Source organism: Silene latifolia, chromosome 5 (genome assembly GCF_048544455.1).
Source record: "Silene latifolia isolate original U9 population chromosome 5, ASM4854445v1, whole genome shotgun sequence".
Lineage (NCBI taxonomy): Eukaryota > Viridiplantae > Streptophyta > Magnoliopsida > Caryophyllales > Caryophyllaceae > Silene > Silene latifolia.
Window position 1 is genome coordinate 79,993,598 of NC_133530.1, and position 23,624 is coordinate 80,017,221.

The window sequence follows — 23,624 nt, forward strand, 5'->3', positions numbered from 1 at the left end:
TAGTGGAGACACTCTAACCATCACAAATAGAGGTATCTCGTTTTAACAAAGTCCCAGGTTTAAGTTTAGTTTCAAGCAAGCCAAACAAACCCACCCCATTATTGTGCATGAACCATTTCACCACTCCCTGCTTATTCAGGTCATTAAGACCCCTAACATTCCAAACTCCAATGTTATGCATGGATATTGGCAGAGGGAAGGTCCTTACCACTATCAACCACCTGCTCATGAGCTACAACATTATGTTTAAGAGCATCCATAAAGGTCTAATTGCTAAATTTGCTAGACAGTCTCACTCCCACCATTCCATCCTGCCTATTAAGTCTGATAATTTGCTTCACAGGGGTAGACTTAATAACAGGGGAGTTCCTGACAGTATGCAAAGGGGGAAAATTGGTAGGGGTAAGAGTAGGAGGAGTTAAAACACTGCAGCATAGGGTTAGGCTTCACAATGTGCCTCCATTCGGTCTTACGTTGAGGTTTAGTTTTTGTCATAGGTGCTTGAGTATGTATTTTCTTCTTGCTACTTGGTTTCCTGCATTGAGCGGATTCATGGCCTATCCCTTTACAGTTTGTACAAGAAATAAGACGCCATTCATACTCAACATTCACAATCACCACATGCCCAGATTCATCCAGAAACTTCACTTTCTTAGGGAGATGTTGATCCATAGGCAACTTAACCATAATCCTCGCAAAGCTCAGGCGAATTTTATCCTGTGTATCCATATCCATCTTAACATATTTACCAACCAAGTTGGCGATTTTAGGCAAACCAGAGCCCCAAAACTTCAGAGGAACACCATGAAGTTTGACCCCACACAGAACCACAACAACCTTTTCTCCGACCATCTCCATATCCTTAACCCATGGCTTAATAATCACAGGTTTATTATCAAACATGTAGTATCCAGATTTCAACAATGCTTCCTTACCACCAGACTTAGAAAATCTAACAATACACACCCCATTATCAATGAAGGAAACCCTATCAGTCCCAAAATGGTCCCAAACCCGATACACATAATTTTCCACAATATCCCAAGGCGGGTTGGCTCCTAGTATGTAACAAGTAACAGAGTGAGTCCAAAAATCTACCTCAGTTTTGATGTCTTCATGTGAAAACTGAAGTAAATCTGATACATCCTCCTCCTCAACAATTGTTTCCAAAACTGGGACGTCCTTTCCTCCTTTGCGCAACTTCCATCCATCATTTTCTTCCGGTTCTCCTTCACTAAGGTTTGAAATGGGGATACCGTATAGAATTAATGGACTTTGTTTTACCTGTATCAGATGATGAAGGAACAAAAGTGTCATCTTTTGACCTAGTCTCATCAGATGAAGGTAAAATAGCAGCTTTGGAAGAATTTAAAGCTGATTTAGTTGCAGAATTAAATGGCGAGTAACGATTTTGTGTGAATTTTAGTGCCGTCATTATTGTGTTATGATTAGGGTTTATGAAAAAAGAGCTTTTCTCTCTCATTATTTTTTTTCCTAATCGTTTTCCTAATCTAATACAAATATTCACAATGAGGAAATGTCGTAATAAGGAAATTCTATTAACAATAATAGGAAAGAGTCTTTGAGAATAGTTTAGTTAATATTTCCAATACTTAAGGAGAAAGTTAAAATACACGGTTTACTTTTATTAAGACTGATGAAGATAATCACATGAGAGTTCTGCATGTGAAAATCCAAAACCATCATATTTGACAAGAGAACAATGAAATGTAAAGTAAAATAAGATACAACTATAAGGGACTTTTGCTCAACTCATTGTAGAAAACTTAAAGCGCATAACATGCTCATAACTCTCCCCAGGAGTGACCATTACTGAAGGAAAATTAGGATGATTCACCGCATCAGGAAACCCTTGAGTTTCCAAGCACAGAGCAGCATGATTTCCATACACATACCCTCCTTTACCTGTCACATTCGAGAGGGTATTACTCGTATAAAACTGGACTCCGGGCTTGTTAGTCCACAACTTCATAACTCTCCCTGATTTTTTCTCCTTGACTATAGCAACCTGGTTCAATACAGCTTTGGTCTTGGTAACATCAAGTACATAATTTATGTCATATCCACCAGAAAGCTTGTTAATTCGGCTTCCAACTGTGTGAGGCTTGAGGAAATCAAAGGGGGTTCCCTTAACGGCCTCAAATTTGCCTGTCGGAATGAGCTGATTATCAACAGGAGTAATGTGAGACGCAAAGATCTGAACTTCATGTTTTAGGATGTTTCCACTATTATGGCCTCCAAGGTTCCAATACGTATGAGAAGCTAGATTCACTGGGGTTGCTTTGTTTGATGGTTTAGCAGACATTTGGATTGAGAGTTCGTTCTCTTTGACTATTGTGTAGGTCACTTTTACCTTGAGATTACCAGGGAAACCTGCATTGTATTTTCAGAGTATTGTGAGGGAATCAGTATAAACAGAGGTAAATTTCGGGATAATGCTTACAAGTTTAAGTTATTCACACTTGGTAGCAACCTGCAAGCATGGTCTACAACATACTACCGTATTACTAATGTTCTGAAGGTTAAAAGCAATTCCAATTTTTGAGCTCATATCTGGCAGTTCTGGCCATTTCAAAAGCAGGTCTTAAACCATGATTTACTACCATGACTTCAAGGTGTTGGATACCCATCTATTTTGTAGCAACAAGGGAATGACATAGACTAGTGCCAAATTGTTAAATTTGTCGAAAATAAATGTTGTGTCGAAATCTAGACCAAGGTAAGTATCGAAAATATATAACTTCAAGACTTGATTTAGCCTCTACATGTTGGTGTAGTAGGCTCGAGTTGGCAGACTAACCTTCTTCGCCATCAAAACTTTGGTAACTGAATGTAACAGATGGAGAATGTCCTTCTGGGGAATATTTGTCCACCTTCCATATAACGCGGCTGAATCCTTTAGGCCCACCTGTTTCGATTTAAGGATTTCACATGTCAGCTAAACCTTTTTACCATTGAATGAATTCCATTTCTAAACATCATAGTCTCTACAGAAACTAGAATGCAAGGGTAGAATGTGAATTCACCATGAAGAATATTTTTCCCTTCATTTGGAACCAGTTTGTAGCGCACCCCATTGTAAGTAAATTGAGCACCACCAATCCGATTAGCCACACGCCCGACAATGGCCCCAAAGTAAGTTGTATCATTCTGTACCAAATAAACCGTTTGAGTAATGTGCAAGTTATATTACAACATGGATATCTTTGATTAGGCTTCGCAAAATGAACCTGACTCGGATAACTTGGCCTAAATCACCTGATTTAACCAAGCGAAATTGACTCTCACTGTCAAACATTTGAAAATTCATGGGCTAAACTAACAGTGGTAGACTATTCTGACAGGACAAAACGTAGAATTTTGAATCTATGACATTGGAGTTTAGCTAAATCATGTGGAGATTGCTGGGATGGAGGAGTATAAACAATTCAGTGTTATTAGATTTTAAAATACTTAGTGTTACTACTAATTGAACTAGATTAACGTGAAAAACTGGTCGGAATTCACTCTTATTCATTCCATACCTTAGAAAATCTACTTATTTAAGCAAAATCAAAATGTACTACCAATAGTCTATTCAACTCCAAACACAACATTTCCCTTTTATACATGTTTGTCAATGTACTATTTGTAATCTAAATATCTTTAGTTTTAATCTTTAAGATTTCACGTGATAATATTTTTCCTTAAAGATCGCAAGGAATCTTAAAAATTCTCTTTACTTATGAATAATTTTAAAAAAAGAAATGTTGTATTTAGAGTTGAGTGAAGGGAGTATGAAGGGAGTATAAAATAAGCGTGGATTCGTTTGACAGTTAGTCTTGCTGAAGACGGGTCGGAACAAGTGACGGGTAATGCCACTCACAAAACGGATAAGGGAGACAAGGTGGGGGCACCCCCATATGCTTCCCTCTCTCCTTTATTTGGGTCATTTGTGAGAGGAAATGGTATCCGTCACTCCAAAGTGATGGATACGTGCCCAATGAGATGTTGTGTTCGTTTGAAGTTCAAGTGAGAAAAGTCAAGGTGAATGAAATGTGGGGAACAACTTGAGAAGGTCGTACTCCGTAGGTTGTAAGTGGTCCAAAGCTGCAAGCTCATGCAAAGCCCATTTTCATACACATCACACTCGTCCCATGTGGTCATCGAGAGAGACGACCCAAAAATATCATATACTTTTCACTTTTCATGAGCTGCGTATTCTAAAGTTACCCTCTTATTCATACATCATTACATCCTTCCTTCATCCGGCTCACTTATTTACCACAAATTCTCATTATAGACGGACACTATCCGTCTATATGTATAGACGGATACCATTTCCCCTCACAAAATACCCATTTGCCATAAAGTGGGAAGCACATGGGGGGTGCCCCACCTTGTCCCCCCTATCCATTTTATTAGAGGTCTTTATCCGTCTGTTCGCCCCACCCGTCTATACCAAGACCTATTGCTTATTTACCTATTGCATTTTTGAATCACATATTTATATAATTTTTTATCTTTTTATATTAGAAACTCTTCTAATATGTAATTTGATCTTGTTATCATCCCATAAATATAACAACAAATGCTTCTTTCCTCCCCTCTTGCTCTTTTTTCCAAAAGTTAAGGTAAATGCCATGAAATACATTTTACTAGACGGGATGCATTGGTATACAAAGCGCTTGTACGTATAAAACACGTTTGAGAGCTTATATATTTCATTCCATTTCTTATTGGAATTTCTTAGTGCTCGTTTGGCTCATGAAGTGCTCGTTTAGCTCATGCAGAAGTTATATTCCTGTGTTAATTTGTAATTTATAAAATTCTAATTCCTATATACAATTCCCAGAAAATGAGAAAAACATGTTTGGTTACCTTGGAGGAGTTTGTTTTTCCAAGAAATTAAACTCCCGCATTACGTTTGGTTAAACAACTTTAATTCACATGATTTTGATTAGTAAATACAAATATATTCTTATATAATCTAAATAACATATTTTCTTTAGGGCAAATGGGTAAATTGGGTGGGGAAGGATGTTGGAGTTTCCAATTACCTAGGAGGGACTAGGTAATTAAATTCCTACATCATGTAGGAGTTGGAAACTCACAGGAGTTGAAAATTCTCGCATTTTTCAACTTTTGGGGTAACCAAACGAGATGTAAAAAATGCAATTCATGGGATTTTGGTGGGTAAACAAACAAGCACTTATATTGGAAGGATTTAAGGGGTCGTTTGGTTCAACAAGTTGGAATGGAATGGAATGGAGTTTGATAGTATAGTAGTATGGGCTCTAAATCCATACTTGCCTAATCTTATTTGGTTCACCATAAATTATAAAAGAGAGAAATGGAGTTTGAATCCAAGGTAAGAGGGTGGGTATGGAATTCCAAGGGGTTGGGATGGAGTTAGAATCCATTGGAAATCTAACACCATTCCAAATCACCCCAACCAAACACTAGAATAGATTGAATCCATTCCAATTCATTCCAAAAGCTACAACCAAACACCCCTAAGAAAATTGATAAACGGTCCCTAAACTAAAGAGAATTCTTCGATAGTGGTAAACTAGTAATTATTTAAGGGCAATATTGAATATCTACCTAGTATAAAAGCTAGGTTTTTTCTTACTTTCTTATTGGTTCCTTTTTTTAGGGGTTGAAAAAACCTTTATTTAGGTAGGACCCTCCATGTAAAACTACATATTTAATTACTCTCACCTTATGCAATTAATCTCTCCCCTCCTTTTACTAATTCCTAATTCTACTTCAAATGTGGGTTGCACAGGAAGATTAATAATAGATCTAGCTAAAATAGATTAATGTAAAATTTCCAAGAAAAACATGTTTTTTTACTATACGCAAATTAAAGTTGTATTACTTACAAAATTTCTTTTATTTCTTAAATCAATTAAGGGATGACTAACCAAGTACAAGAGATATAAACGAAAACGTATTTTAATAATTTGATGTTGATGGTGGATATCGAAAAATAAATGTAAACTAATAAATAATAATCAATGGACTATACAACATATGACAAAATAGTATACCGAGTCTTCATCCTTTATTGTAAAGAAAATCAAATACATAAAATAACCGATCTATTTATTTCAATTTTTGACCAAAAAAATTAAATTACCAACTAAAATGAGTACTTTTTTCACCATGCATTTATTTTAGCGCCGTAACTTTACATTTGTGAAGTAGGAATGACTAATGAGGTGAAGATGATAAGTAGATTGGATGGGGGTGATGAGAGCAAAAAGGGTAAGAGTAAACATAATTGAATATTGTGTGGAGGGGTAAATGATTGAATGCAGCGGAGGCTAATTTAGGGTATGAATAGTAGTATGAATTACGATGGACATGAGTTACAGACTTATAGTGATTCGTCCAAATTTTGGTTGGTTTAGGCCCAGCTCACTAATCATTTTTTATAAAAAACAATTAATTTATATTTTATCTTTGTTAATTATTTCGTTGATTTCTTTAATATGAGTCATGAGTCATTGTTAATGCAACTTTTAGGATAATGAGTATTTTTTTTGTTTTATTATTATTATTATTATTATTATTAGTGTTTAAATTTATTTCTTTAAATTTCAGTATATTTTGTTATCATTATATTCATTGAATAAGTATACTTTTATTCAACTTAATTCTAATAATAATATGTGGAGTAGAAATTAAATCATTTGGTCAAGTAATTGAATATTCAATCCCATGCAATTATGTAGACTATTTTCAATACTTATTCATTTAGTCAAGTTATTGAATATTCGACTAGCAATTATATTCGCACTGATTTAAAATTATGATATTATACATTCTCATTATATATCTTATCATTTAAAGTAACCCGTGCATTTTTTACACGGGATTAAAACTAGTTCATACTTTATTTCTTACTAAAAAAACGACAGTAATTTTGGTATAAATGAGGGCGAGGCGACGTGAAATTTGGAATGAAGTAACGTGTATAGGTTATTGATTTACTTGCATTAAATGATTATTTGGAAATTGAAGTATTTGGGAAGTCTTTACACAATTTTTGAGATTTCAACCAGGACCCACAATTTTAATTTTACTACGCACATATCGAAGACTAATTGAGTACAAAGGCAGACTTTAATGTACTCCCTCCATTTTATAATATATGACATTTTGTTTTTGCGAGGTGAGTTTTTGACTTTAATATTTATAAAAATATATTTGGTAAAAAATTATAAAAATTATACCATTAAATTTCTTATGAAAAACTCTTTCATATGAGTATACATATCATTATATTTAAGCATATAATTTAAAAGATATTGAAGAGAGAAGTGTGTGTCTCGAAATATAAGAAAGTCATATATAGAAAAACAGAGGTAACACAAAATCAAGAATGACATCATTAATTAAAACTTTATCAAAAAATCTCATTGTAGACCGAATTTTCGTCTACACTATAAAGAGGGTAAAATGTCACCATTTTAGCAATAAAATGTTAGTATAACATAGAGCTAACTTTTTATTATAAAATGGTTACGTTTTATTATAGGAAAATGCTATATACAACCCATTGGGTTGTATTTAAGCATTTAATACCCTTCTAAATTTGGTATTAATTTAGAAATTAGAAAATAAATTACACATGAATCAATGCAATTAATGCATATATTAAGTGTTTATTTTCTTTTTTAGTTTCTTAAACACAACTCATTGAGTTGTATTTATCATAACCATTTATTGTAATAGGATCATATTTACTTTATCTTAAGCTTAAAACGAAAAGTGACCGTTTAACGAAGACTTTTGATAAATTTTATAGACTACTTCCTCTGTTTATGTTTACACTTTCTTTATTTTGTGAGGGGGAAATAAAGAAAGTGTAAACATATGACTGAACGGAGGGAGTACATGCCGAATCGTGATCCATAAGAGCATCTTCAATGGTTTGGCTTGGGGACTTGCTTGTAATTTTATAAAATTCCAAGCAAATAACTCAACCATTGGAGTTGGCCATGTAGATTAGCTTTGCTCAAAAAAAATTGAGCTAGTAGCTCCATAGAGCTACTTGTTGAATGGACCTACAAGATGAATTAACCAATAAGAAAATTGTGCTCCATTTTTAAAGTTTTAATTTTATTTTAAAAATTTGGAAATTAAATAAATAAATGAGTAAATTATCAATTACACCCATGTCAAATGCACTTTTTTACATTTACTCCCACGTCAAATTTTTTTTATAAATTACACCCAAATTAATAGCTCAGTTTATAAATTGCACCCAACCCCATTTTCCGGCGAAAAAAATTATGAAATGACAATTTTGCCCCCGAATCTATTAGTCTGATTTTGTGTGATTTTGAGTTACTTCCCCTATTTCCTCCTCCACCTTTGAGCTTCATCTTTCTCCTCCATTACAACTTCATCTTCCTCCTCCTCCATTACAACAATAACCATGAAGCATTCCCCGATTTCAATCATTTTTTCCTTATCAAATAAATAAAAAATCCAAACACCTATACTCCATGCACAAATTAAAACCAATAAGCATTGATCCAACCTTAATTGATATCTCCTCCATTTTACTTCTAATTATTTCCCCTTAATATTATCAATTGACTTTTTGGGTGGTTGTTTTCGACTTTTTGTTGTTGTCTGCTTGATTCCCCAAACCCAACAAATATTGAAAAATCTCCCCAAACCACCTGCAATTCGTACACCGAGGCTCAAGCACGACCACCAAGAGTTGCTCATCAACCCAGATTCGCACCGCTTAATTCATTCTTCTGCTTTTTATTTTGATTGGATTTGTTTGATGTGAGGGAGATTATTTACTTTATTTGTTATTCATCCCTAATTCATAATGTGCATTTGGGTTGATAAATCTGGAGAACTTGAAATGGAAAAAGAAGAAAGAAGAAATTAAAAAAAGAAATTTGGAGAAAGAAAAATAATAATAAATCTGGAGAAAATGAAATGGAAGAAGAAGAAAGATGAAGAATAAATAAAGAAAGAGGAAGAATAAATTAGAACAGTCAAGAAAAGGAAGAAGAAGAGGAAAGAACAAGGGCAAAATCGTCATAAATTTAATGTTTTAAACAAAAAAAATTGAAATTTGACGGAAATGTGGTCGGAATCCGATATTGGGTGCAATTTATAAACTGAGTTATTAACTTGGGTGTAATTTATAAAAAAAAATTGACGTGGGAGTAAATGTGAAAAAGTGCATTTGACGTGGGTGTAATTGATAATTAACTCTAAATAAATAGAGGAATGTGTTGAATGGGTCCAATCAAGCTAGTAGTAAATTTGCTAGTCTATTGGAATAAATCATAGCTTGAAATTGTTGTAACTTAAAAAAGGGTAATGATAAATACAACCAACTGGGTTGTATTTAAGAAACCAAAAGAGGAAATAAATTCTTAATATATGCATTGATTGTATTGGTTAATGTGTAATTTAGTTCTTAATTCCTAAATTAATACCAAAATTAGAAGGTATTTAATGCTTAAATACAACCCACTGGGTTGTATTTAGCATTACCCCTTAAAAAAATGATGTGTCAATGGTAAGCTAATAGGTATTAGTTTACCATTGTAAATGCTCTAATAAATCAGGAATGATATCATTAACTAACATTTTATAAAGACTACACGTCTACACGTCTACACGCCAACTCGTGGATAATAAATCTTTGATTAATTTTATAGTCAGCAAACTTGTCTACTCCTCGTGTTTGTTGAAACTTGAAATGCAACATTTCAAAATTCACTTGGAATTTTAATAAGTACTCCAATGTCTGACCACGATCGAAAACGTATGGTAGTACATAAACAGAATTTAATAACACGATTAGTTGAGTAGGCATCTAATCATCTTTGTTTATACGTGGATGCATGATACAGAGATTTTTATTGCTGATCCTTTCAAATCTTTGAACATGTTTTTTTCTCGCTCAATGATTTAGCAATAGCTATGATCAGATGCGAGCCAGGTTCGGTGTAGTAAAATACTCCCTCTTAGTCATTATAATGTTCCCTCTTTTCCGAAACGGATTATTTAACTAATGTTCTCCTCTTTATTTTTAGAAACTTTTACTCTTATTTTATTCATTTCTCTCTCCTATCACCAAACCCTACACAACTCTTTTACTCCTATTTTATTACTTTTCTTTATGTTTTGGCCCCACAATTCTTTATTTAACTACTAATAATTCATCTTTCTCCTATCACCAAATCCCACACAACACTTTTACTCCTATTTTAATATTTTTTCTAAAGTATTGTGCCAAAACCAAAGGGGATGATTATGATGAATGGGAGGGAGTATATACTCAAGATAAAGTGTATAGATAATTATTATAAAAGCGGTAAATATTGGTGTAACAAATCACGAAATTATAACTGAATTTTTCGCCTTTGGTGTAGCGGCGGCTACACCAAAGCCTATAGTGACCTCGCCCCTGGCTATGATGATTTTATTACTCCTTACAATATAGATTTCTTTAATGAAAGTCCAAAACCTTATGCCACTATTATTGTCGTCATTCTATTTTAAGAGAAGAGAAGTTAACGAAAAGTGATTAAATATACTCATATTCAGTTTCAAACCGTCAAATAGATAAATGAGACAAAAACACAATGTCGGGGAAATAGCAAAAACCTCAATTTGGAATCCTCTCTATTCCTCTATTCATTTCTTTTAAACACTTTAGATTATTTTCTTGAGAAAATTGTTAATTACAATCTTTTAAAAATCACTTTTTGAAAATTTCAACCTTATATAACCATTTTTGTAAATTACATCCAGAACATAACTTTTCTTCTCAAATTTGTACCAACTTGAGAAGTCCGGTAAATATTGTCAAAATCTGACTGATATACCCTTTCTTATTTGAGAGCCTACCTACCCCGATTTCTTCCTCTTCTCAACCCAAACCAATAAATCACCCCAAACAACTTCAAAATATGATATTATTCATCAAAATTTCCCCTAGCAATGATACAAAAACAATAACATAATTGTCAAAAAAAAATTATCTAAAGCACAATATTAAATAATAAGACTTATTTTATTTCTCCCTCACAAAATAAAACATGTTTAAACTATTCATTACTACAAAAGGAGTAATTAGTTATCTAGGGACAATATCAAATAATAAGACTTTTTTTCTCTACGGCATTTAAAACGGCAATAGGTCTTGGTATAGACGGGTGGAGCGAACAGACGGATAAAGACCTCTAATAAAATGGGTAGGGGGACAAGGTGGGGCACCCCATGTGCTTCCCACTTTATGGCAAATGGGTATTTTGTGAGGGGAAATGGTATCCGTCTATACGAATAGACGAATAGTGTCCGTCTATAATAAGAATTTGTGTTAAAACGGAGACAATAACTAAAAGATAAATTTTAAAAGAGAGTCGACAATGCGATGGACAATATTAGAGTACTCTTTTTCGTTATTGATACAATAACTTGTATAGTTGTATGTAATTGATACAGAGTAGTGTACTTACTGATATTTGATTGAATGTTCCCACACTGAAAAACGCAAGATTAATTGTGGTAAAAAAGAATAAAAAAGATTAATTATCTTATGCGAATGTAAAACTCTGTACGGAGTACCATTTACGCATGTAACTGATACAGTACATCCCTAATTAAATTCTAATTAATGTGCTACCCAAACACTAGCGTTAGAAGATTAATAATTAAACGAGAGACGTTAATTTCAGTTTTCTTAGTGATTATTGGCTAGGAACCCTTAAACGTGATCTAGCACCAAACGGGTGTAACAATTTTAAAGGGTCACTTTTGTTCACAATGAAATGATACACAGAAGGGGTAAAGGCGAAAAGACAGATATACCAGATATTCCTTCACTTTCTCATACCCAAGAACCACATCAGCAAGCTTTCCTGAAGGGCAAATACGGAATTATAATTTTATAAAACTTAATAATGACACATTAATAAAACACAACTTCACGAGACGATCCATTTTTATACTTCATTTAATTTAATAAATGAAATGTCTTTTTATATCATGGGACCGTCATACCGTGTCCCCGTCTCACAAGAATTACTGTTAATAAAAATGAAGTTATTAGAATAGCTAACCATGTTTGTCTGGAAGAATGAGAGAGATCACTGTGGCACCATAATTAGTGAGCTTAATAGACAAGTTACTCTTCTTAAGCTCATAAACTCCAATACTTTGCTCACCATTTTTATCTGATTGATGGCGGTGTTGATTGATAAAACTAGATGTCTCCGGGTTTAATGCATAACTGCTGATTAAACTTACAGAAATTAGAGTAACGCATAATAATAAATTGCTGGGTTTAGGCATTTTGGGGGTGTACTTGAGGAAAGAGAAATTATGGCTGTTTTTGCTATTCTTGTGCAGAGCTAGGAATTTACGGTCTTTTAAAGACAGCTATTTGCCTTTTCTTTCGACTTAATGGATGTGCATTACTCACGTTTTTTATTTAAGTACTTATATTTATCTCTATCATTATCTGGATATCATAGAGTTACAAAATCAATATCTATCTATATTATTAAATGAAGCTTTTTTCGAGCGATCTCAGAGACTCCAACTTTCGTAAACTACATATACTCCCTCCTATTCCGAATAAGTGTCCCATTTGGACAATGGCACGAAAATTAAGAAATATAGTTAAAATAATGAAAATTATTGTATAGGGGTAAGAATATATGAGTTAAATAATGAAAAGTATTGAATATGATGGGTTATGGGTGGTTGGGGTGGTAAATAAAGAAAATAGCTAAGGGTAGGAAAGTAAAAAACCATGTTCAAATATGGCAAATGGGACAGTTATATGAATAGACAGAAATGGCAAATGAGACAGTTATTTAGAATAGGAGGGAGTATTATCTAAAGTATCAGTAGGTCTCCCTTGTGACAGATCGGATCTTGCGACGGTTATTTTGTGAGTGGAAATGGATAGAGGGGACAAGGTGGGCACCCACCCCATTTACTCCTTCTCTCACCCCTATGGGTTTTTTGTGAGATAATATAGTACCCGTCATAAGTTTATGACAGATACCCTCCATCATAAGGGAGAATTTGTGCTAAAGTATATACTCCTATTAAATTGTCAAGCGGTTGAGAGTTGTACTCTAACTCCAACATGTGATACAGCCGTATGTCTAGCTAGGTGTTTGCGTTTTCCACAATAAACCATTTTGTGTTCTAAGAGATTTTTTTTTTATTTTTTTTTTTATTTTTTTTTTACAGCTGTAAAAATAGGGTATTACAATCGCATGGCTTGTTTGGCCAACCCATGCGCTATAACGTTCAGACGCCTCGGAATAAAACTAAGACTCAAGCAATGAAAGAAACTAAGCCGATCACGAAGATCTGCAAGAATCCCCGCAATCATGTGATCCTCCTTTTCGAGCCCCGCAATTTGATTGATAAGCGCAAACGATCGGACGATAAGTCAATGTGAAGAAACCTCCTCTCCGTGCCCATACCAAAACTTCTCGACTCCTAACGCTTCGCGTAATCGATTAAGACCGTTGCGCACCTTCCTCCTCTCTAGCTCCCGCCCGTATGGTCGAACGCAATCCACCCTACCGCCGCATCCAATCCCCGTACCCAGCTAGCATCCACTTTGACCCTTACCACCGCGCAATTGCTGTGATTTCCAATAAGGCGGACGGGGTGTCCATTGCGTATAGCCTCCCTCTCTTCATACGACGAACCTTCTTCGGAAGTTTGTAGCAATGACAGAGGTTGCTTTGTGGGTGAGGAGTTGCACAGCATTTGTATTTTCTCCCTAACTGAATTATAAAAGCATCCCGTTATCGTAAACGAGTTCAAATCCGACTTTCCGGAAAATGACGTTATTCCTTAACGCCCACAAACCCCACAGGATCGCCACAAAGGTAATCAAATTGTCCTCACTCCCTTGAGAATTGGACAAGTAACTTAACTTGATCATAAATCCGATCGAAATCGAAATACCTGCAGCACTTTCTACCCGGATGCCTAGGGTTGAACCCGCCCATAATCTTCGAGTGAGGCTACAGTCGCGAAAGAGATGTTCCACTGTTTCAATGCATTTCTGATCGCCTCTGCACATACTACAGTAAGGATCAACATCCAGCTTTCGTTTAAGGAACTCACTCCCGGTGGGTAGAGCCTTCACAATGATCTTCCAGAGAAGTATTTTCCAAACCATAGGGAGTGGTAAATGCCATAGCGTTTTCCTACAGAACTCCCTTCCCCGATCATTGATTCTTGTTCTGTCTTTACTGGTGCCTCGTGTGGCCATATAACTATCAAAAATTAGTCCATAACCGCTCTTGACCGTAAAGAACCCGGTCTTCGTGTACGGCCAGAAAACCGAGTCCCTCAATCTGATTTCGCTTGATGGGATGGCAAGAATCCGAGTTGCCCACTCATCCTCGAATACGGCATTAATAAAATCAGCATCCCACTTTCCATTCTGATGGAGAAGGTTCCTTACCTGCAAATGTGCCATATGACTATGGTTTAACTCAAGCCACATACTCTTCGGTTCCGGGCACATTCCCCCCACCCATCTAGAGGTCCACACATTCAGCCTCGAGTCCATTCCAATCTTCCAGCCAATGTTATCCAAAACAAAAGATAGCCCATGTAAAATGCTACGAATGCCCCACGAGTGCGTAACCGCTAATGGGGCGCATGTCATGTTGGAAAACCTGAGAACGAAACAATTTTTGTCTGAAGATTCTGCAGAATAAAGAATTTTCCCCAGAGATAATTCTCCATCCGTGCTTGGCAAGTAAAGCTTGGTTGAGGCATTCGACATTTCTGATTCCTAGCCCGCCCGCACTCTTAGGTAAACTCAGGAAATTTTTGCTACACCAGTGAACATTTTTCCCCATCTTACATCCCGCCCACCAAAATTGTGCCAAAATAGAGTTGATCTTTTTTGCCACACTTACCGGAATTTTAAAAACCGATAGAAAGTAATTTGAGAGATTGGATAGAACCGATGAAATTAGGGTAAGTCGACCCGCTGGTGATAGAAAAATCCCATTCCATGAAGAGATACGTCTGGTGATGTGCTCGATTAGAGTACTAAAAATGTCTGTCTTTGAGTCAGTAAACTCTGCCGGAATCCCCAAGTATTTTCCAATGCCCTTATTCTGTCTAATCATGAAAATCTTCAAAAGCCGTCGTGCCCTTATCAACGTAATATTTGGGCTGAAAAGAATACCGGATTTATCTAAATTCAATTGCTGCCCGGAAGCCTCACAATAATCAAGGATGATCCTCATGAGATGAAGGGCAGAGTCACTCTTATCCTTAAAGAAGAAAACCGAATCATCCGCAAAAAGCAGGTGAGTAATTGGTCGGGTCCCTCGAGCAAGCTGGACTCCATGGATTTTCTTGAGTTCGTGTGCATGGTCGATATTACTGGAAAGTACCTTCATACACAGTAGAAACAAATAAGGTGACAGGGGGTCACCTTGCCTTAGCCCGCATCGAGGACGAAATTGAGGCATCGGGGTCCCATTTACGAGGATTTCGTAGCTCACAGAAGTGACACAGTTCATGATCAACGTCCTCAGATGCTGAGGGAACCCAACCTTATCCAAAACCGCCTCCAAAAAGTCCCATCTAATTCTATCATAAGCCTTACTCATGTCTGCTTTAAAAACACCTAGGCCCAGCCGCCCCTGTTTATGGCAAGATATTTTATGGATTGCCTCATGTGCCACCAGGATATTGTCACTAATACACCTCCCTGGTAGGAACGCATTCTGCGTTTCGCCGATCAGAGAACCCATAATTTTTGCCACCCGATTGGCAATACATTTGGACACAATTCTCATCATAACATTACAGAGGCTAATAGGCCGATAATCCGAAACTCCTTCCGGACTCTCCTTTTTAGGAACAAGCGTAATAAAAGTTCGGTTTACTTCCTTAAGAAGCCTACCTGAGTTTAGGATGGAGAGGACAGCTTGTGTAAAATCTCGTTTCACCATGGACCAATAACGTTGATAAAAAACTGCCGGAATACCATCAGGCCCTGTGCTTTCAGGGCCCCCATTTGAAAAACCGCCGTACGGACTTCTTTAGCTGAAAAAGGCCGACTGATCCGGTCAGTTTCATCCTGGGATATCTTACACTTCATATGTGTGAGAGATTGTTGAAAGGCAGACTGATCCCGCCATACAACCCCCTCCTCCTCAGCTAAGAAGAGGTCCATAAAAACTTTCTCAAACTCCCCCCGCACTTGTCCCTCCTCATAGAGCCATTCCCCCCTCCGAGTTTTTCACCCCGTGAATATGATTCCTTCCCGCGCGTCCTTTTACCCAGTTGAAGAAGAATTTTGTACAAGTATCCCCCTCCGCCATCCACTTAATTTTTTCACGCTGTTTCCAGAAAACCGCTGTTGCTCTTGCAAACTCGGTAACTTCCTCATTTGCTTTTGAGTACTCCTCCTCTCCACCCCCATTGATGGCCAGAGTCATGCCGTTTTCTAATCGTTGATCAAAGTCGTTCCATTTTCCACCCCATTCAGCTCTTTTATCCAAAGTCCATCTTTTGACACTTGACCGAACCCTGGATAACTTCTTGGTTACACGGTAAGCCGGGGATCCCGTACCCTCCATATTCCAAGCATTTTGAATCCTTTCCATACACGCCTCATGGTCCAAAACCCAAGCATCCAGTTTGAAGGGTTTACTTCCAGTGGTTCCCACAAGATTTAAATCTACTTCAATCGGCGCATGATCCGATATTTGGATGGGGTAATGTTTAATACCGGTATTTGGGAACATAGAGAACCAATTCTTAGAACCATAAGCTTTATCAATGCGCTCATAAACCCTCCCATTACCCTTCCTATTATTACACCACGTGAACCGGGGACCCTTAAACGGAATGTCGATAAGTTCATTACGAATTTTCCACAAATTGAACTCCTCAGCTCCCCCTATAGTCCTTTCACTTCCACTTAGCTTATCACTCCTATACTCAACTTGGTTAAAATCGCCAACCATAAGAAATGGGTATTTACACGTCTTAATCCAATCCTCAATTTCGCATAGGACGGAAGCACGCGAACTCACACACGGTGCCCCATAGACAAGAACCAAGTACCATAACATACCATTATATTTTCTTACTGAAAGGATGATAAAGTTATTACATGCCATTACCAACTCCATACGCGACTCCTTGCGCCATCCTACCCATAAACCCCCCGAATCCCCTACGGCATCCACACCAAAACACTTAACAAAACCGGATGTCCTAAACATGGGGTAAATACGACTAGCGTTACATTTTGTTTCAATTAAAAAAAGAAAATCATAATATTTGCTACCTAATAACGCTCTTATTTTGGGAATTGTAGGGGCGAGCGTGTTGTTGAGACCCCTACAATTCCAAACTAGACCAATCATGGTGAACGAGGAGGTTGTGAAGGCCCAACCTCCGCAAAGCCGTTATCATCAGATAATGTTCCACCTCCATTCACAGATGGGAGAGACGAGTCACTAGATTCGAGCATTACAACATCTTCCACATTGACACGAAAACCCCAAGTTGGTTTTGGTGTCTTCTCAGGTCCCTGTTTTCCTTCCCCACAAAACCTCTTAGCCATTTGTCGCAGATATTCCTTTGCTTTTTCAACAGATTCCCGAGCCCCTTTAGGAATGATATATTCCCCTGCATCAGAACAACATTTCCGTTTCCTTGCTCCTCTAATTTCCTCCTTGAACTCATCTTTAAAATCAGAGGTATGGTACACATCAATTAAACCCAAACAACTGTCAGAATTATTACCTACTGGTAACTCAGCAAACAAACGAGCCCTTGCCCCCACTTCAGGTATATCAAAAAACCTTGGCTCATGGCTCCCCATTGGTAACTTACCTTTGTCCCTGCTGATTTCCTTATTAGACTCCTTCTGAAAAAGTCTTCCCAGGTGTGGCAGATTTGATGAGCCCTCATCCAATTCCTGTCCCTTCCTGGCTATGGCAGTTGAGAAAAGAGAGGGTTGGGAATTCTGAGTCTGCCAGTCATCCCCTGTAGCCTCCTTAGAACATAAACCATGCTGACCAGAGAGAGAGCCACCATCTGCAGCAAGTTGTAACTCAGAGGAGATTTCCCTGGTGTCATCTGAAGAAATCACAATAATCTCCTCCTCCTGCCAACTCTCAGAAGGCAAGTCTGGATCACTTGAAATTGGATCAGAAAGCCACTGATGCTGAGACCCCCCTGCAGTAGCTGTGTCATTCCCTTGGGAAGCCCCATCAGCAGCCTGCACATGATGCTCATCAACAGATGCAGTTGTCCCTTCATCCATAGCCACTATCATCTGACCAGCTTCCTGTTCTGCAACTTCATCAGCCTGACTTGCACCCTGGTCCACCTGCCTGGAACTCTGCCCTACTTGCCTAGTAGTCCCATCTGGATAATGATAAACAGAGGGCCACCCCTCCAGAGGGGGGTCAAAGGTCTGATTGTATCCCCTATGCTCATCCTCCATATGTGCCCAATCCAGGTCCCCTTCAATTCTGTTCAGGATGGCTGACTGATGCCTCTGGTCACGATCTAAGGCACCAAAAAGGGTGTCGTGGTTGGAATAGATGACATAAGGGTCCTCTGCTTGAATCTGAGCTAACACTCCTTGTTGTAAAATATTCAGATCCTCTTGAACTTCCAATTCTTCACCTGCACTGTGAAACACCTCATTTGCTGGTTCGCCTTCATCTAGCCATCCCCCAGCACCTGGTTGTGGGTGATTAACCAGTCTCATCTCCACATCTTGAGTTTGTGTAACCTCCTGCACATCAACCATCACAGCATCCCTCGACCTTTCCTCATTCTGTTCACCAATATTGTTAGTAGCTAGTGTGTTATTATTATTAGCCATGTCCACATCACCTTCACCTTGATTATTCTGCCCCCCTCCTTGTCCACCTGCGTCACCCCCAGCCTGTCCCATCCCCATGCCACTGCTGCTCCCCATGCCATTACCAACCTGAAAGACTACTGGTCCTGCAAAGGGTTGAGCAGTGACCGCAAAGGCCATGCCAGGTAGGACCCTCCCCCCTAGTGTAATGCCCAAGTCAAAGTCCACAGCTCTTTCAGGAGACTCCCACCTTCTTCTCCTCCTATTAAGGCCTCTAGCATTACTAAGTCTCACCTTAGAAGAAATATACTTGGTGGTAGAGGGGGTAGCACGTAGGTCTAGATTAAACATGGTGTGTGTGCTGTTAGTTTGATAGACTGGAAAACCTTTCTCCACTGAACGGTCCAACATTCCATTAATGCCAGAGACAACAGTCATAATAGACTCTCTACACTGTGATCCCTTATGCCCCACTTTGCCACACTTGATACAATATTTGAAAATTTCTTCATACCTGAACTGGACCCATAGAAGGTAACCCCCTTCCATAGCTAGGAAGAAGCCAGGCATTAAAGGTTCATTTAGCTGAACCTGAACCTTAACCCTTAAGTAGTCGTTGTCTGGGATAAGGTGGAAAGGCTCAACATGATAATTGTGGCTAAGGAGCTTACCCGCAATATGAGCCACTGGCATTGTCAAGTACTCAAAAAGGAGTCCACAGACACGAACCCATACTTCTGCATATGGAAACCTGACTGTACGCGGTACAGTGTCAGGGAACCACTTCGAAAACACCATGACAACTCCATCAATAGTTGCAGTTGTTCGCTGCAACAAACCTTCCATATCATCCTTCTCAGTACAATGGAAAACATACACTTCACCCATTCTGAAGGCAGTGATGGTCCCCTTGGTTGTCCACTTCTTACGAATCACGTCATTAACCAGCTCCCCCTCGAAGAGGCGGTAGTCAACAAGGAAGCCCAATACGCAGCAACTCCAGAAAGCCTTTGATTGCCCTAGCTCCGCAGGGTCAATGTTAATCACCCCCCTGATCTAGGGTACCTCCACAAATTTGCGTGCAGAGGGTTCATTGGGTTAAACTCAGCAGAGGGGTGGGGTTGATGGTAATTCTGATGGGTGTGGGATGTGTGTTGCAAATCAAAATCAGGTTCCATTTTTCTAGCAGAGTGATGTTTTGAAGGAGGTTTAGTATTGGAAAAATACTCTTGTTCCGTGGATTTGTAACGGGATTTTTTCTTGTGATTAAGAAGGTCAATGAAATGTGAGGAATGGGATGAAAATCCTATAGCCATAACCGCTGTTTAAATAGTAAGAGAGTACTTATTGGAGAAAACACTCAAGACTGCAAGAGACCCTGACGTTTCAAATCAACAATGCCCAACGAACCAATCACCTCGAGAATAAATTCTCGAGCCACACTAATAAATGAGCTACCAATTAAGACACAACCAGGAATGATTATTAATTTGGGAATATGAAAAATTTGGGAATAAAATCAACTGCAGAAATGTAGATAGAGAACTTAGGGTTGCAGACCCCAATTAATGACGCCTAACTCAAATGATTAACAACTTTAGTAGATTAGCTAAGTAATTATGTACTGTAAGATGGAAGGTTATAGGTAATTGCGAACCCAATGAACATAAAGATGACTGATTGAAAGATGGGAACGAGGAAGAGAGAGATGTGAGGTGAGGATAAAAGGTGGGTAAAGGAAGAAGCCCTCCAGAGAGGTCTAGATTGCTATAATTAAAGGCAGCAACAGATAGGAGACGATTAGAATTAAAATTATTTGAAACGAAATAGAGAAAAACTTCTTTTGAAGAAATCCCCCTTTTGGAAAAGAGGATTTAGGGTTTGAAACACCCAATTAATTTCCCAGAACAGCAATCATTAGATACCCAAAAAACAGAAGCTGCAGAGATTAAAGGTAGGATTTAGGTAATTGATTTAATAGGAATTATAGGATAAAGGAAACACCCAATGGATGATTGAAGGTGGCTATTGTAAGGAACGATGAAGCTCTCGAAAACGAGAGGAAAGCTCTCTCTAGATTTTAGAGAGATATTTGAACAAAAAATAATATTTTTATTCTAATGTGTTCTAAGAGATAAAAGTTCATTATTAGACAAATTCTACTATAACTAATTCATAAAGAGAATTAAGAATTGTAGAGTCCTAATAAACTTGCAATTGCATAGTGCTCTTATATTACTCTATGCTCTGCGTCATTGCTACGGAGTATATAAATAGGGTTGACCCTCGCTTTCTAAATCAGGTTACTCTCTCTTTTTATAACATTTATTTAATCATAATTTAATCTAATGTGTTTATTTACAATGTATTTTTGTATGGCCTTAATATACATGCTACTCTTGCTTACAAATATCTTTAAAGGCATAAAGGCATAAAGGTAATGATAATCAATACAGTATGTTATTGTTTACAAATATGTGATCATCAAAGCATACACAATACAAATTGTCGTCTGAGCAGCATAGTTGGAATCAACTCGACTCTTTTATAATATCTTTTACTATTTTATTCATATTTTTGCTCTTAGCAACAAAAACTAATTTGTATGTAAAGGACCAATTTCCGTCATTATATCTCATGAATCAAACACTTAAGATGAATTACAAAAATAGTGTTAACTTTGTAAAGGATACGAATTTGTGATAAACCATGGAGATTAAAGAGAGACTTTGTGGACAACTAAAGCTCACTAAGGTAGATAATGTTTGTTGTAAAACTAATCGAAAACCTAAAAAAGAAGCATAAAGATAGTACACTTTAAATATGATGGGAACTCAATTGCTATAATGCAATGGGTAGCACATTACACCAATTCTCATTGAAGACGGACATTTTTCATCACAAGCTGAAGACGGCCAAATGTCGCCATTTTAACGACAAAATGTGACCATTTTAATCCAATTCATTTCAGTTCAGCTCTTTTCAAGCAAAAAGAACGGGAATCTTATGCTTTTATGAACTTTAAATAATCCATTTATAATGCTCATTTAGTCTCACATTAAGTTTTCGATCGAAAATCCTCAATTTATAAACTTATAATATACTCCGCAATATGTTTGGTATGTTAATTTCTTCATTTTTAAAAGATAACATTAGAGAGTTCATTATCGATAATGATCCTATTTATTCTAATTCCTAGGCTTGAGGTCCGACTTTGGTTTTTAAAGCTAATACCACAATAATATGACATAGTAATATTTTCCAATTACTACGTTATTAACAATAGACCACTACAAATAGGCCCGTGCATCACACGAGCATTAAATCTAGTATATATATAAAAGAAGTTTTTTTCAGGCAATTTTAGAGTCTCCAATTTTTATAAAACACCTATATACTTTAAATATTAATATCTACGAAAAGATATAAATTTGGCCACACAGATAACCTAATTTGTATAAATATAATCTAAAAAGATAACCTAATTTGTATATAACCTAAAAAGATAACCTAATTTGTAAATATTAATCTAAAGAGATTTTTTGATAAATTTAATCTGATTAAGATGATAGAGTTACATTAGTTACAAACACTAGCACGCCTATATAAATTATCGTATATAAAAGGGTATTTATACTCTTTTTTATTTTCCTGCAAATATTAATGAATGAAGTGCTTTGCTGAAACACCAAATAATTAGAACAATATTATTTTTATTTATGTTGGGTTTTTCAGCGATTATGATTAGGTGCTTGTGTATCAATGGGTCTGAATGATAGATGAACCAACTCAATCAAAACCTTAAGGTGACGGTTGAGGCCCAACTATTATAAATATTCCTATTACGCTCCCTCACTCAAATGTCCGTTGGGCAAGAAGAGTGGATAGTTGTCTGCACAGACCGCTTCTAAAATCAGTGTCTTTAGGTTTCCACTTCGAAAGTTTTTGAGGGGTTTTGAGGTTCTTAGGGATTCAACCCGCGACCTTTCGGCCACACCCGATCTGTGATAGATGAACCAACTCAACCAAAACCTTAAGGTGATGGTTGCGACCCAACTATTATAAATACTGAATTGGTGTTAGAGCGGTCGGGGATATTGAGAAAGGTGTTTTATGTATTGATTGACCTCGTGAGATGAGATTGTGAATCGAAGGCGATGGTGATAAGCGGTTGTGCGTCGATGAGGATATTCGTTATTTATTCGTTGAATCAAACTCAAAAAGCGATCAAAGAACTAGATTTTGGGACTTTTGATACATATTGATTCACTACACACTGATTGTAGATTTTAATGGTGTTTCATTCGTTTGGTTTTATGTTGCTTGATGTGAAACAAGGGCAAAATAAAGAAGGCAAGACCGTGTTGTATTTGGTTTTCGAACACATGGAAACAAATCATAAGAAATACATTTGTAGCTTCCGCAGCACCGGTTCAATTGGTGGGCTAAGCAAGGTTGATGCGTGGTGGTGATGTGGGGTTGGTTGTGGTAGGTTCACGAACCGATGTAGGAGAAGGAGCATTGTGGATTGTCCGGACTTTGAGCAGGGAGCAGGTGCGTGGTTCCAGTGGTGCGTATGGTTGAGTAAGGCTTGTCACAGAGTAGAGCCGAGATGCCAAACGTTGAAGATATCTAGCATAGGAGTGTGTGAAATTCATTTATCTGGAAAATCATACGCTTATATACAATTTAACTCGATGAAAAGTTGAAAGTCATATTTGGTTACAAGCCCGTT

The 23,624-nt window shown here is 37.2% G+C and overlaps 2 protein-coding genes across 2 annotated transcripts; both read right to left on the reverse strand.

Moving 5' to 3' along the window:
• Positions 1 to 1,539: 1,539 nt before the first annotated feature.
• LOC141657615 (uncharacterized) lies at positions 1,540 to 12,509 on the reverse strand. Its single transcript, XM_074464901.1, has 5 exons — positions 12,117 to 12,509; positions 11,866 to 11,915; positions 3,048 to 3,171; positions 2,822 to 2,929; positions 1,540 to 2,394 (listed from the first exon to the last, which is right to left on the reverse strand). Exons 1-5 carry the CDS (start codon positions 12,346 to 12,348, stop codon positions 1,769 to 1,771), a joined length of 1,140 nt encoding a protein of 379 aa, XP_074321002.1. The 5' UTR covers positions 12,349 to 12,509; the 3' UTR covers positions 1,540 to 1,768.
• A 3,762-nt stretch (positions 12,510 to 16,271) lies between these two features.
• LOC141655604 (uncharacterized) lies at positions 16,272 to 17,291 on the reverse strand. The gene has a single exon (XM_074462674.1). It carries the CDS (start codon positions 17,289 to 17,291, stop codon positions 16,272 to 16,274), a length of 1,020 nt encoding a protein of 339 aa, XP_074318775.1.
• Between the last annotated feature and the right edge of the window lie 6,333 nt (positions 17,292 to 23,624).

Excerpts from the sequence above, each read along its gene's own strand:
- LOC141655604 (XM_074462674.1), bottom strand. The coding sequence starts at position 17,291 with ATGTTTAGGACATCCGGTTTTGTTAAGTGTTTTGGTGTGGATGCCGTA.
- LOC141657615 (XM_074464901.1), bottom strand. The coding sequence starts at position 12,348 with ATGCCTAAACCCAGCAATTTATTATTATGCGTTACTCTAATTTCTGTA. Across the intron at positions 11,916-12,116 it reads CATTCTTCCAGACAAACATG|GAAAGCTTGCTGATGTGGTT; the intron begins GTTAGCTATTCT and ends TTTGCCCTTCAG. Across the intron at positions 2,395-2,821 it reads AAGTTTTGATGGCGAAGAAG|GTTTCCCTGGTAATCTCAAG; the intron begins GTTAGTCTGCCA and ends AATACAATGCAG.